Source organism: Loxodonta africana, chromosome 12 (genome assembly GCF_030014295.1).
Source record: "Loxodonta africana isolate mLoxAfr1 chromosome 12, mLoxAfr1.hap2, whole genome shotgun sequence".
Classification (NCBI taxonomy): Eukaryota; Metazoa; Chordata; class Mammalia; order Proboscidea; family Elephantidae; genus Loxodonta; species Loxodonta africana.
In genome coordinates this window covers 18,388,076-18,401,974 of record NC_087353.1, presented here as the reverse complement: position 1 = coordinate 18,401,974, position 13,899 = coordinate 18,388,076, and the positions used below count along the sequence as shown (strand labels likewise).

General features: G+C 38.7%; 1 protein-coding gene across 3 annotated transcripts in view; it reads left to right on the top strand.

Annotated features, from left to right (window-relative positions):
* MBOAT2 (membrane bound O-acyltransferase domain containing 2) overlaps positions 1 to 13,899 on the top strand; it is a 183,057-nt gene that overhangs the window by 88,105 nt on the left and 81,053 nt on the right. For all 3 annotated transcript variants that reach the window (XM_064295007.1, XM_064295008.1, XM_064295009.1), the window contains exon 3: positions 1,060 to 1,137. In XM_064295007.1, the coding sequence (XP_064151077.1) occupies positions 1,060 to 1,137 (78 nt within the window). The remainder of the gene's footprint in view (positions 1 to 1,059; positions 1,138 to 13,899) is intronic.

The window sequence follows — 13,899 nt, the reverse complement described above, 5'->3', positions numbered from 1 at the left end:
CGTTAATTTCTTTATTACCATATTTTTATACAAATAACGCACACCTTCTATGTTTGTGTGCCAACCGCTCCCTTCCACTGCAAGGTATTAAGAATTTTTTCACGGCAACATGTAAAAAAAATTAGCCTAGCAGTGCTTCTGAAAATACCTCAGAGGGGAGAGGGAGCAATTGGCACACAAACTATTTGCATAAAAAATACGGCAGTACTTTAAGTTGTACACGATGATTTGAAAAAATGTTCATGAATCGTTTATGACACAAAGGGAAAGAAAAATTGAAAGTATGTGTGTATCTCAATTGAGGGAATAGTTTAGATTGATTTCAAACCCAGCAATCCTGATCAGTTTTTGCCTGAATTTTGTGAAATGAGTGGATAAATATTTTCTCACTTCATGATGGGTTTCTACATTAAAGCGTTAGAAAATATTGTGCCGTCTCTGAAAATGTTCTGCAGATATAGTACAGCCAATTAAAAATTGAGTAGATCTACATAAGGAAGTTTATTTGACTTGATCCATCATGTTTTGAGAATAAATAGATTTATAGATTTGAGCGTTCCAATTTTTAGTAAATTCTAATATTCAGGGCTTTTTGTTTTATGAATGATACTGTTAAAAAGATAAAGGCAGAGTACAACACTGGTACTGGAGAGATTCATTTGAGTAAACAAATAACTGGCATTCTGTCAGGAGTGTTTTGAAATCCAGATTTATTACTTCTTTTTCATAATTGTGCCTTGAGTTATGAGCAAGCTCTAATCCTTGAGCCACGTAATCCCAGAGTGCTTTCCATGTAGCTAGGAGACTTGGAATGTTTCTGCAGCTTAGGACATTGATATGGATTTATGGGGCTTGGTTTTCACCCAGTTCTTCTGGGGCCTGTGATGTGGGACTCTCTCTTTAGTGTGTTTGCAGAATTTTAGACTTTGGGGGTTCGATTCCTTATTTTTCATCTGGGAATTTTCTCTGTTACATATAAGCAATTTTTAGCCTAACTTTTTTCAATTTAATGTTTGTGAACAGATGCTACCCTTCTAACAATGTTCTTAATTTTTATAGGTATGCCTTACATTTTCTTGTACAAAGTGGAATTTCCTACTGTATCATGATCATAATAGGAGTGGAAAACATGCACAAGTAAGTATTCACCTTGTTCACACATTAATATGTAGCTCACGACAGCAGAATCAGATTTTATTTATTATATTTAAAAAATTCTGAATAGTGATAATTTTTTCAAATTATCATCAATATAAAAATATAATCATGGGTATGCATCACTCTCCTATTGTTCTAATTTCTTTAAAGCAGGGTTTCTCAGCTCAGCACTGTTGACATCATGGGCCGGGTAGTTGTTTGTTGTGGGGGCTGGCCTGTGTGTTGTAGGATATCTAGCAGCATTCATGGCCTCTACCCGCTAGTGCCAGTAGCACCCTTTACCAATTGTGACAGCCTTGAATGTTTTCAGACATTTTCAAATGCCCCTTAGGGCAGACTCTCTTCTGGTTGAGAACCACTGGCTTAGTCTAGGGGTGATAACACTATCAGTGAATAGATTGGAGAGAGGTTTAGAAGGTGAATTTGAAAGGACTTAGTGATTGATGCCAAACGCAGGTAGGAAGAAAGGAGCCTGGACTGACTCTCAGATTTTTGGCTTGAACAGTAGGGTAGATGGAAGTACAGTTTTCTGAGGTTGGGAACCTTGGAGGAGGAGAGCATGTTTAGAAATTTAAACATTTTAAGTGAGTATGTGTTCAGCACCAAAAACAGTGCCTGGGACATAATTAACACTCAGCGAATATTTGCTGAATAAATGAATGTTGAGACCTATGAGATGTATAATAGGAGCTGGGGAGCTGGGCATAAAAGTCTGGGCCAGAGATGTAAATCTGGGAGTAGCGATATGTAAAAACTACTTGGTTGAACACCCAGGGACAGAGTGCACCAGTGGATTCTGCTGGGGTGTTCCATGATACCTGTTATGTGATATATGGCATTTGCACTGTATTTTGGAATTCTGAAATACGTAGGTCTCCAAGTGTTTCAAACAAAGAGTTGTGGACCTCGAGCATTTCGAAGGCTCACTCTGTTGTGGGTCTTCAGTGTTTGACCTATTGGTCTTCTCTGTTTTAATGAGCTGTCTTCTATCAGTTGCCATTGACGCTGGCTGCACTGGCTTGCTTTTTCCTTCTGTAAACCAACATGTACAAGTTCTTGATGTTTTGGTTTAAATTTTAATTTTGGTGTATCTGTGAAACAGAGAATTTAGGCTCTATTGTATAAGAGGAGAAAAATATTTTTGTAGTGTTTCAGGTGAAGCAATTTTACACCATTTTGACCTTATTTTTAAAAAATCTTATACAGATGACAGTTTCAAAGTGACACTGCATTTAATATCTGATAAAAACATTGGTATGTTTTTAATCTGAATAATGGACTGCATAGAGGAAAGATTAATGTTGTGAATTAAATTGGAAGGTTAGTAAATTCATATCTAGTAAAAGGAAATTGTTTCTTTTTCTGAAAGGCAATGGCTGTCTGTGAAGTTAACTTTATAATACTTTAGACCTGTACTGTCCAGTATGGTAGCCACTAGCCACATGTGGCTTTTTAAATTTAGTTACAATTTAAAATTTAGTTCCTCAGTCACACCAGCTAGTGAATTGAACAGCACAGAGAGAACATTTCTGTCATTATGCTGGTGATATTTAGAATAGGATTTCATTGTTGAAATTTGGCACTATCATTGGAGCAGATTAGGGTATTTGGTCGTATGAACTGTTAAGTGTTTGCAGTAAATACCAAAACCAAATTCATTGCCATTCAGTTGGCTCCAATTCATACCAACCCTACAGGACAGAGTAGAGCTGCCCCATAGCATTTCCTAGGCTGTAATATTTACAGAAGCAGACTGCCATATCTTTCTCTCGCAAAGTGGCTGGTGGGTTTGAATTGCCAACCTTTTGGTTAGCAGCCAGGTGCTTAACTGCTGCATGACCAGAGCTCCTCATAGTAAATAGGAAATCGATAATTAATTTTAAAAATGTATAGTTAAATTTTTTTTAGCTTCTTTCCATTTCACTTTATACTCATCTATGTTTTTCTGCTTGACTTGACTTGTTCTTTTCATATTTTTGTATATGTATATACTCATTACTTTTCCTACTTAGGCCTTTACATTAATTTAAAATATTAAATAGATCTAACTCTTTAAGAATTTTACTCAAATACACTGGATGGGACTAACAGCATGCAAGTTATTGTTTCTGTGCAATACAGTTCTGTTTCTTTCAGTCTAGTTTTACATGGTATGTGCAATACATTTTTTTTAACAGTCAAGGTTTATCTGTAAAATAAAGAATTTGGGCTTCGCTGAGGTGCTTGGTTGGAACCGTAGTGGTGCAGTGGTTAAGAGCTCAGGCTGCTTGCTAACAAAAGGTCGGCAGTTGGAATCCACCAGCTGCTCCTTCGAAACCCAATGGGGCAGTTCTGCTCTGTTCTATAGGGTTGCTGTGAGTCAGAATTGACTTAATGGGAACAGGTTTTTTTTTTTTTTTTTGGTTCTGAGGTACTTCATGGTTTTAAAATTCTTGAATCTCTCTAATTTATGATCCTAATGAGATAGTCATAATATAGTTGTTACACTCTCTATAGCAGATTTATGTGTAAATTAAAATATTGTAATAGCCAATTTTTGCAGCTCCCTTTGGCACTTATGTATACTGTATTATTCTGGTACATATGTAGATAATTTCCCTTTAAAATTTAAGCCACTCTAGAATTCATTGTTTTACATAGTCTGTGTTTTCATATCATCTTTGACTTTTTTGAGGAAATGTAAGATTTCTTTTACAAATATAAAATTAAAAATTTAGGTGATAGAGACAAAGAAAAGAGTGACAGTCATTCATAGAGGGAGAATTCAACTTTCACTGGATTCTCTAACAGCCCAGCATCTCCTAGGGCATGGTTTGGCAAACTAGAAAGAGTGAAGTAGTATGTTCTAGATTTTGTAGGATATACAGCCTCTGTTGTAACTACTCAATTCTGCTTTCGTAGTCTAAAAGCAGCCATAGACCCTATGTAAATAGACAAACGAGCATGGTTGTATACCAGTAAAACTTTATTTACAAAAACAGGCTGGATTTGGCTCATGGGCCATAGTTTGTCAACCCCATACTAAGCAAACTCCTGCCACAGGGATTTTGAAAAAGGAAAACAGATAGTCTTTTTGCTAGCCTCAAAAATAAAAGTTTAAGTTTGCTAAGTGGTAATTTTTAACATGCTACAGCACAAGTAGTGGAATATATGAAGTTTATATTTATGAATTATTGTGGATTATTGTTCTGAAGCAGGAAGATTTCTAAAAAGTTAATTGAAATGCTTACCTTCTTTTTAGTTTAGCTTTTGTGTAAAAGGGAAGTGAAATAATGCAAGACCTGACGTTTTACACTTAAGATGATAATGAAAAAGTATTTTATTCCAAAAATTAAAAAGGGAATAATAAGATCACAGGATATAAGAATATACAAAAATCTACTTTTTCCTGTATGTTAGAATGAACAATTCAAAAGTAAAATAAAAAATATATTCACAGTAGAATCAAACAGAATAATATGCTTAGGAATAAACTTAACAAAAGAAGTTCAAGACCACTACACTGAAAATAAAAAGTATTGCGGAGAGAAATTAAAGAGGACCTAAATAAATGGAGAAGTATACCATGTTCATGGATTTGAAGCCCCAGTGTTGTTAAGATGCCAGGTTTCCCATAATTAATAGATTTAGTGCAATCCCCATCAAAATTCCAGCAGGCTTTTTTGTAGAAATCGACAAAGTGATCCTAAAATTTAAATAGAAATGCAAACGACATAGGATAGCCGAAAAAGAACAGAGTCAGAGGACTTATGCTGCCTCATTTCAAGACGTAATCATAAAGCTACATTAATCAAGGCAGCGTGGTATTAGTGTAGGGGTAGACTAGAGATCAAAGGAACAAAATAGAGAGTCTAGAAGGATACTCTAACATATATATATATATGGTCAGATGATTTTTGACAAAAAAGCAAAGGCAATTCACTGGGGGAAAGGATTATCTTCTTAAAAAATGGTGCTATAACAATTGGATATCCACATGCAAACAAACAAATAACCTTGACTCATACTTCAAAATACACACAAAAATTAACTCAAAATGGATCATAGGTCTACATCTTGGGACAAAAAATACAAAACTTGTAGAAGACAATCCTTGTGACACTGGATTAGGCAAAGATATGATATTAAAAGCACAAACAATAAAGGAAACTTGATAAATTAGACTTTATTAAAATTAAAAATGTTCACTCTTCAGAAAAGGACACCATTAAGAAAGTAAAAGACAAGGCATAGACTAGGATAAAGTGTTTATAAAACATGTCTGATAAAAGAATGTATCCTGAATATCTAAACAGCTCTTAAAACTACATAATAAGAAAACAAACAACTCTACTAAGAAATGGGCAAAAGATTTGAACAGACATTCCATCAAAGAAGGTATACAAATGCCAAAAAAAAAAGAGAAAAGATATTCTATGTCATTACTTGTTGTTGTTGGCTGCTGTCTTTTTGGCCCTCGATTCGTGATGACCACATGTAAAACAGAATCGGACTGTTGTGATCTGTAGGGGTTTCATTGGTTGACTTTTCAGAAGTAGATTACCAGGCGTTTCTTGCTAGTCTGTCTTAGTCTGAAAGCTTTGCTGAAACCTGTTCATCATCATCATAGCAACATGCAAGCCTCCACTGATAGATGATGGCTATATTGAGGTGTGTTGGATGGGAATTAAACCTTGTTCTCCCACATAAAAACGTGTTATCAAACCCATTGCTGTCGAGTCGATTCTGACTCACAGCTACCCTATAGGACAGAGTAGAACTGCCCCATAGGGTTTCCAAGGAGCAGCTGGTAGATTCGAACTGCTGACCTTTTGATTAGCAGCCATAGGTCTCACCTGCTGCTGCACCAGGGCTCTGGGTCTCCCACATGGAAGTTGAGAATCCTACCACTGAACCACCGTCTACCATTCGTTGTTAACCCGCTGCCGTCGAGTCGATTCTGACTCACAGCAACCCTGTAGGGCAGAGGAGAACTGCGCCATAGAGTTTCCAAGGGGCACCTGGTGGATTCGAACTGCTGACCTTTTGGTTAGCAGCCATAGCACTTAACCACTACACCACCAGGGTTTCCCCCATTTGTCATTAGGGAAATGCAAATTAAAACAGCAATGAGATACCACTACATACCCACAAAAACTGGCAATATCAAGTGTTAGTGAGGATGTGAAAATTGGAACTTCACACGTTGTTAGTGGGAATGTGAAATGGCACAACCACTTTAGGAAGCAGTTTGACAGTTTCTTAAAAAGTTAAACAGACACGCAGCAGGTAACCCAGCAATTCTACTCCAGTAGAAATAAAAACATACATTCATACGAGCACTTGTGTGTGAATGCTTATAGAAATGTAATGCATAGTAGCCCAAATTGAAATAACCCAAATGTCCATCGGCTGGTTCATAGAGAAATAAAAATGTGTTAAATCTGTAAAATGGACTACTACTGAGCAATGAAAAGGAACATGCTACACGCCACAACGTAAATGTCAAACCCAGCATGCTAAGTAAAAGAAACCAGACACAAAAGAATGTAATTTGTGTGATCTCTTTGAAATGAAATTTCTAGAAAAGGCAAAGCTGTCACTACAGGAAGCAAATCCGTGGTTGCCGGGGGCTGGGAATGGGAGCTAGCGTCGACTGCTGATGAGAATGAAGGAATTTTTTGGAGTGATGGAAGTATTCTAAAACTGCGTTGTGATGTTGGTTGCAAAATTGACTGTAAATTCACTAAGATTCATTGAATTGTACACTCAAATTAGGTGAATTTTTTGGCATAGAAACTTTACCTCCATAAAACTGTTAAAAAAAGATAAAAGCATAAATGGAAGTATAAGAAGTAGGATCGATATTGAAATAAAGGCTCACTTTTGGAAGTTGGTTTAAGGATTTTATACATGTTTTGTAGATTTTATTTTTGTTGTTCATTTCTGGCTCAGGAGACCCCATGTGTTAGAGGGTAGAACTGCTCCACAGGGTTTTTCTGGCTGTAATCTTTACAGAAGCAATTTGCCAGGCCTGTTTCTTCTGTGGCGCCGCTGGGTGGGTTCACACCGCAGACCTTTAGGTTACCAGCCAAGCGCAAACTGTTAGTGCCACTTAGAGACCTTGATTTTGTACGTTTTTTTTCGTTTAGGCAAATTTATAGATGCTTATGTGTAACCACATATTTCTGGGTTTAGTTATAAGAATGAAGTATTGAAAGGAATGTTGACAGAGTACCCTCAAAGGAAATGTTGAAGGGGAAATATACCTCCTTTAGCTATTGAGAAGGAATATATATATATATATATATGCCTTTTTTGAAGTGTTAACATTGAATTGGAACCTCTAGATGAAATACAAAGAGGCACATATTTGGCTCAAGGAATGATGACCTCATTTACAGTGAGAATATTTAGCTGAGTGATTTGTGAAGTATTGAGTTTGCGATTGATGGTGTGTAAAGAGATGCTTAGGGGACATTTTGATTTGAGTGCTGCAGTGGATAGCATTAGATACCTTCTAAATTCTCTTCTAATGGTAATTCCTCACAAGCCAAGGTTAAAGCTGCGGCAGCTCCAGAATGTGAGATATCGATCAGGTATATATGTGAGTTCTGGATTTTTTTTTAATCTCCAAATCTATAAAGGACCCTAAAGTAAAATTGAGAAGTTCTATGATTTCAGTATTGGCCTTCCTCATTTTATTCTCCTTTTTATGCCTCCTGTCACTCATCCATTCTTTCTCTTTGGATACCCAATACCTTATTGTTTTTTATCCCTCGCCAAAACACATGGGATGGGGAAGGAGCTGACTATGTGCCGCGTTGAGTGTTGAGTTCTGAGTGATTTACCACTCTGAGCTAGGTGGTGGCACCCTCATTTTATGGGTTAAACAGATGGAGCCTCCCAGTTTTTGTGTAACTGTTTAAGGTCGCATAGCTTGAGAGTGCTGGATTTGAACCCACATCTATTCTGCTTCAACACCTATTGTTCATTCGCCCATGACAATCATGCTATTTTAAGTAATCTCATTTCCTTTGACTGAAATTCATTCACACTGCCTGTTACAGGCCATTTGCCCTTTATTTCTGTTTCTAAAATGAAAAACTCTTCCTGTTAAAGGAACCACAGATATCAGCCAACAGAGGAGAGAGAAAATGAGAAGTATAAGTGAGCTTCTGTCCCATGGTTTTGACCTCATACTATGCTTTAGAATTATCTTCAATATTTATTCTGATATGTGTGTATGTTCTAAGATAATTTTGGGAGAAAAGGTTAGCAGTTTATCTTTCCCTACCTCATATGACTTCCCTATTCCCCCAGGGATTGTGAGGTCTGGAAAGCAGCTGTTGGAAGCCTGTTTCCTGGGACCTGTTCAGCATAGAGGATAGGAGAGCTTTTTGGACACAGCTGTTTCTTGTAGCTGCAGCCCAGAGACCTGGAGCTTGCTTGCTTCAGCATAAATCCTGAAGATAAGCCCCCAGTCTCCTTGTCCTGGGAACCCTCCCTTCCCATCCATCTGTCACAGATACCTAAACACCTTTCCCTTATGCTAGCCGCCCGTCCCGTGTTGACCTCCCACTCTGTACTGTCCATTTCTTTTGGTCTCAGTCATGGATTGTTTAGATCGCAGGACATCTGACTTCATGTGGGGAGCAGTGAGCAGCTGGACTTGCTGGAGCGCCGCTTAGCCAGGGCTTCAGGCCTCAGACGGGTTCAGCTGTGGAGTATGGTCCTCAGGCCAGAGACGTGGGTGGAAGAGCAAGTGAACTACATTGAGGTGTGAAGGGAAAAAATTGAGGTTAATGTCCTGAGATGCATGTGAGTACCAGTCTTAATTTAGCAGAAAGATCACTTCATGATTTCGTGGTAGAGAAAGTTCCAGTCAGGGCTATTAATTGTGAAATTAGGCTATTTATTGGTTCATTCATTTATTTTATTTATTGGACCAAGTTAGCAACCCCCTGCTGTGTATTAGACACTGTACCTGCGGCTTCTTCCCTGAAGGAGTTCAGTCTGGTAGGAGGTGTATACATACACATTTTCATGTAGTGTGTTAAGTGCTCTGATGGAGGAGTGTTCACAGGAGTAGCTAACCCACTATCAGCAAGAACCTCGGGGAAGGTCTTCCTGGAGGATGTGATGTATGAATTTGATACAAGAACATTAACTGAAGAGGTAGTAGTATGGGAGGACTTTACTGACACAGTAAGCAGCACAGACAAAGTCATATAGGCGTGAAAGAGCATCTTGTGGAAGTACGAGCAATAGCTTAACATGTAGCACAAATATAGGGAGTGATTGTGTGTATGCGTGTGTGCGTGTGTTTCCAGGGAAGTCTGGGTGGGAGTAGAAACAGAAGGGGTGAGAATGGGGGCTTGGGTGTATATAGCAAACCTGTTGCCCTGAGGTTCTAGAAGAGGAAGGGGACTAGAAATGTGTTACAGACATACCTGCTTGGAATGAGGAAGGCGTTTTCCCTAGAGAAGGTAACAACATGGCTGGGTTCCGTGGCTGAATGTGCTGCGTCCTCAATAAGCTTTTGTGGAGTAGCGTGGGAACCTAAGCACTGTTCATGTATTCCATTTGTTTTTAGTTTTTCTATGAGAAAGTTTTGTTTAGAGTTCCAGGAAACATTCTTAGACTTTTGGAACACAGCATAAGGGAACTACTATTATTTAAATATGAACAGCAGAAATGTGGGTTCAAATGGGAAGGATGGAAAAGCCTGTTAACCTTGAGAAGTTAAGCTGAAATGTTTTCTTTATAACTTGGCATGTAATTTTCAGCAAAATGAGTGACTAAAGAAAAAATGTAAAAGATGTAATTGTATACAGTAAAATTGTATGTGTAATGGGTTGCCAAGTATGTATGGGATTATATTTGAAGAGCTGTAGAGAAATGTTTTTGAACCTATCATCATATGGTTCGGCTGCCCACCAATTTCAACAAATATTTGTTGTGTGCTACAGTATTTCCAAGGCACCCTGGTCTAGCAGTGGTTAAAGTGCTCGGCTGCTAACTGAAAAGTCGGTGGTTCCAACCCACCAAGAACTCTGTGGGAGAGAAGACCTGGCAATTTGCTCCCTTAAAGATTTACAGCCTAGGCAACCCTATGGGCCCACTGTCCTACAGGGTTGCTATGAGTTGGAATCAGCTTGACCAGCTCTACCACCAACAACAAAAAATAGCAACAGTATGTCCAGAACTCAAAGACAGTGGAGATGTGGTCCTTACTCTCTAAAATGCACAGCTGACTTGGAATATTAAGATAGTCATTCATGCAACGTGTATTTAAGAATCCTGAGAGCTGGGATCCAGGGAAGAATGAAGAAGACATAATCTGTCTTCTTATGAAGCTTACAGTCAAACTGCTGATCACCATGTGGTTACTGTTATAAAAGAAGGGTGTATTAAGGGCTGAAGAAGCATAAAGGAGGGAGCTACCAACTCGGAAGGTAGTAAAACTCAGACTATATATATCTGCCACTTACAGTATATTCAGTTTAATGAAATAGTCAACAGCAGAATACAGATATTTGTTGGTATTAAGGAGAATTATGCTAAGGTATATTTTAAAATTTGAGGAAATATTAAAAAATATTTTCCTTCGAGGCCTTCTTTATTGATGGTAGAATTATACAGCAGGCTACGACACTAGAAAAGTTTGAATTCACACTCAGCTTCCATGGGGTGGCCTCAGTGATTGATTGGATGGCACTATTTGGAGTCAGATATATGTGTCTGAATTCTCCCTCTGCTAATTTTTCATTAGCTCTGGGGCCTTGGCCAAGTAATGTTACTTATCTGAGCCTAAACTGGATTATATCAACAGCTCAGCAGAGGAGCATGGCACCTACCTGCTCCGTATTGTGGGTGGGCAAGGTGAGCTTTTGTTTGATAAAAGGTTCTGCTCTAAAAAGAGGTGTGTTCAGACTTCTGGCTGAAATGCTTTTTAGGGTCATTCTTAGTTAACAAAGTACTGTGCTGCGTTTGTTGTTTTCCTCCTGATGATGTCATGTCAAAGTTTGTTAGAAGTACTCATACCAGTCGCCATCCAGTTGATCCTGACTCACGTAGACCTTGTGTGTGTCAGAGCAAAACCGCACCCCGCAGAGTTTTCAGTGGCTGATTTTTCTGAGGTAGACCACCGGGCCTTTCTTCCAAGGCGCCTCTGAATACCTCGAACCTCCAACCTTTTGGTTAGCACTCGAGCGCATTAACTCATTCTGTAGTATTAATTATGTGTGCTGTAATTCATTTTTTCTTCTCCCCAAAATATAACTCAGCAGGGATATCTCTTGTTTTTTCTTATCCCACTATTGATTATATAGATGATAGAAGCTTAATAAGTGAAGTAATCTGTTCTCTTGAATGAGTATTTATGGGTGCTTGGTTTTGATTTTTTTTTCTACTTGTTTTTGGTTGGATGTTGGTTTCTAGTTTTTATATAAGAGATTTTTGAACGGATTATATTCATTCATGTTATTGGCCTTTAAATTTAAAGAGCAGCTGCTTTTGTTGAGTACCTAGCTAACTCGATGACTGGAATGTTGAGTGCAATGCCTGATGGGTTGATTTGCAGGGCTCTGTTAGTGTTCCTGGAAACCCTGGTAGCGTAATGGTTAAGAGCTTGGCTGCTAACCAAAAGGTCAGCAGTTCGAATCCACCGGGTGCTCCTTGGAAACCCTACGGGGCAGTTCTACTCTGTCCTGTAGGGTTGTTCTGAGTCAGAATCAACTGGTTGGCAGTGGGTTTAGTTTTTCGGTTTGTGTTTCCAAGCTCCTCCTCCTTGTTTTCCCCCACCTGAAGCTCTCTATAGAGCACCAGATGTGGTGATTGGTGAAGGGGGTTCGGGTTAGGAAAGAAAGAGGCAGTTTTAGTTTACATGAATTTTATTTTAACCCGCCATGACCCTGAAGATCAGATAGTACAGGTTTGCATTTTCATCTGTCATCTGCTAAAACTAATGAGGCTCCTGCAATGTGCTCTGTAGATTAAGATGTTACGAACTGCTTTAACTCTACTAGGAATGAATAAGGCTCTTACAAATGCTCTCTGGCAGGCAGAAGCCTCAAGTCACTTGAAAATTTGTCCTCATTAAGTTAATTGCAATGGTTAGTGAGTCGGCATCGACTTGACGGCAGTGGGCAGTGGCTCAGCAGTAACTCTGTGGGGAAGTGGTAACTTCCCTGAGGATAATCCCATAATCCCATGAGAGAGAAGAAAATGTGGCAGGAAGGAAGCTGGACTCTCAGATTTTTTTTCTTTTGCACTGTCTGTGGACGCATAGTTGAAAGCCTTTCAGTGCTTTGGAATAAAGATATAAGACGCTTTTGGTATTGTGCTATCCAAAGCAAAAAGTTGGATTTTATTGGAAAACCATGAGCAATTCTATAATTCATTTTTTGTATTGTCCTTGTAACAGTGTTCCAGTAATCACTGTGTATCATCATATTAAGTACTTCAGACACATTATCACTTAATACTAGCATTAACCCTTCTTGAGGTAGGTATGGCATACCCACTTTACAGACAGAAAGAGGTTAGTAAGCAGTAGATCTGGAATTTGAACTAGGTGTGTCTCATTTCACGCAGGGCCCAAACTTTTTACCATCACACTGTATTACTTATAAGTATTACTTTTAAGCATTATGATTATGAGAATATGTCATTAAAAAAAAAACTTAAATAGATTGAGCGGAGGTAATAATTCGAGAAGCTTGGCTACATGAAGAACACAGCATCAGGATTGGAGGAAGACTATTAACTTGAAATATGCAGATGATACAACCTTGCTTGTCGAAGGTGAAGATGACTTTATGTACTTACTGATGAAAGTAAAAGACTTCAGTTTTCAGTATGGATTGCACCTGAACATAAAGAAAATGAAAATCTTTACAACTGAACTGATAAACAACATTGTGATAAATGGCAAAATTAAAGTTATCAAGGATTTCATTCTTCTTGAATCAACAGTCAGTGCCTGTGGAAACAGCAGTCAGGAAATCAAATGATGGTGTTACATTGGCAAGTCTGCTGTAAAAGACCTCTTTAAAGTGTTTAAAAGCAAAGATGTCACTTTGATGACTACAGTGTGCTTGAACCAAGCTGCGATATTTTTAATCACTTCATATGCATATGAAAGCTAGACAGTGAAAAAGGAAGACGGAGGAAGAATTGACACATTCAGACTGTGGTGTTGGTGAAGAATATGGACTGCCAGAAGAATGAACAGATCTGTCTTGGAGCAAGTACAGCCAGAATGCTCCTTAAAAGCAAGGATGGTGAGACTTTGTCTCACTTACTTTGGACTCATCAGGAGGGACCAATCTCTGGAGAAGGACATCATGTTTGGTAAAGTAGAGGGTCAGTGAAAAGAGGGAGACCCACAATGAGATGAATTGACACAGTGGCTGCAGCAGTGGGCTCAAGCATAGCAATGATTGTGAGGATGGTGTAGGACGGGTCAGTGTTTCGTTCTGTTACACATGGGGTTTCTATGGGTTGGAGCTGACCCAGTGGCACCTAACAACAACCGTGGGAGCCAGCAGGGTCCCTGAACAAAGGCAGGAGTTTGTTGGTTTTTCTTCCTTAGAGCAAATATACAGATGTCTTTACCCAGAAGTGGGATGTTGCCATATCATGCTTTGGCTCTAAGGTTTTTAAATACTCTCAGTTCCCATAGGAAGGAAAACCTGCCCCTTGGTAGATAATAGGAGGTCGAGGTTCCACTGGATTTTGGAAAAATCTTTAGAACAT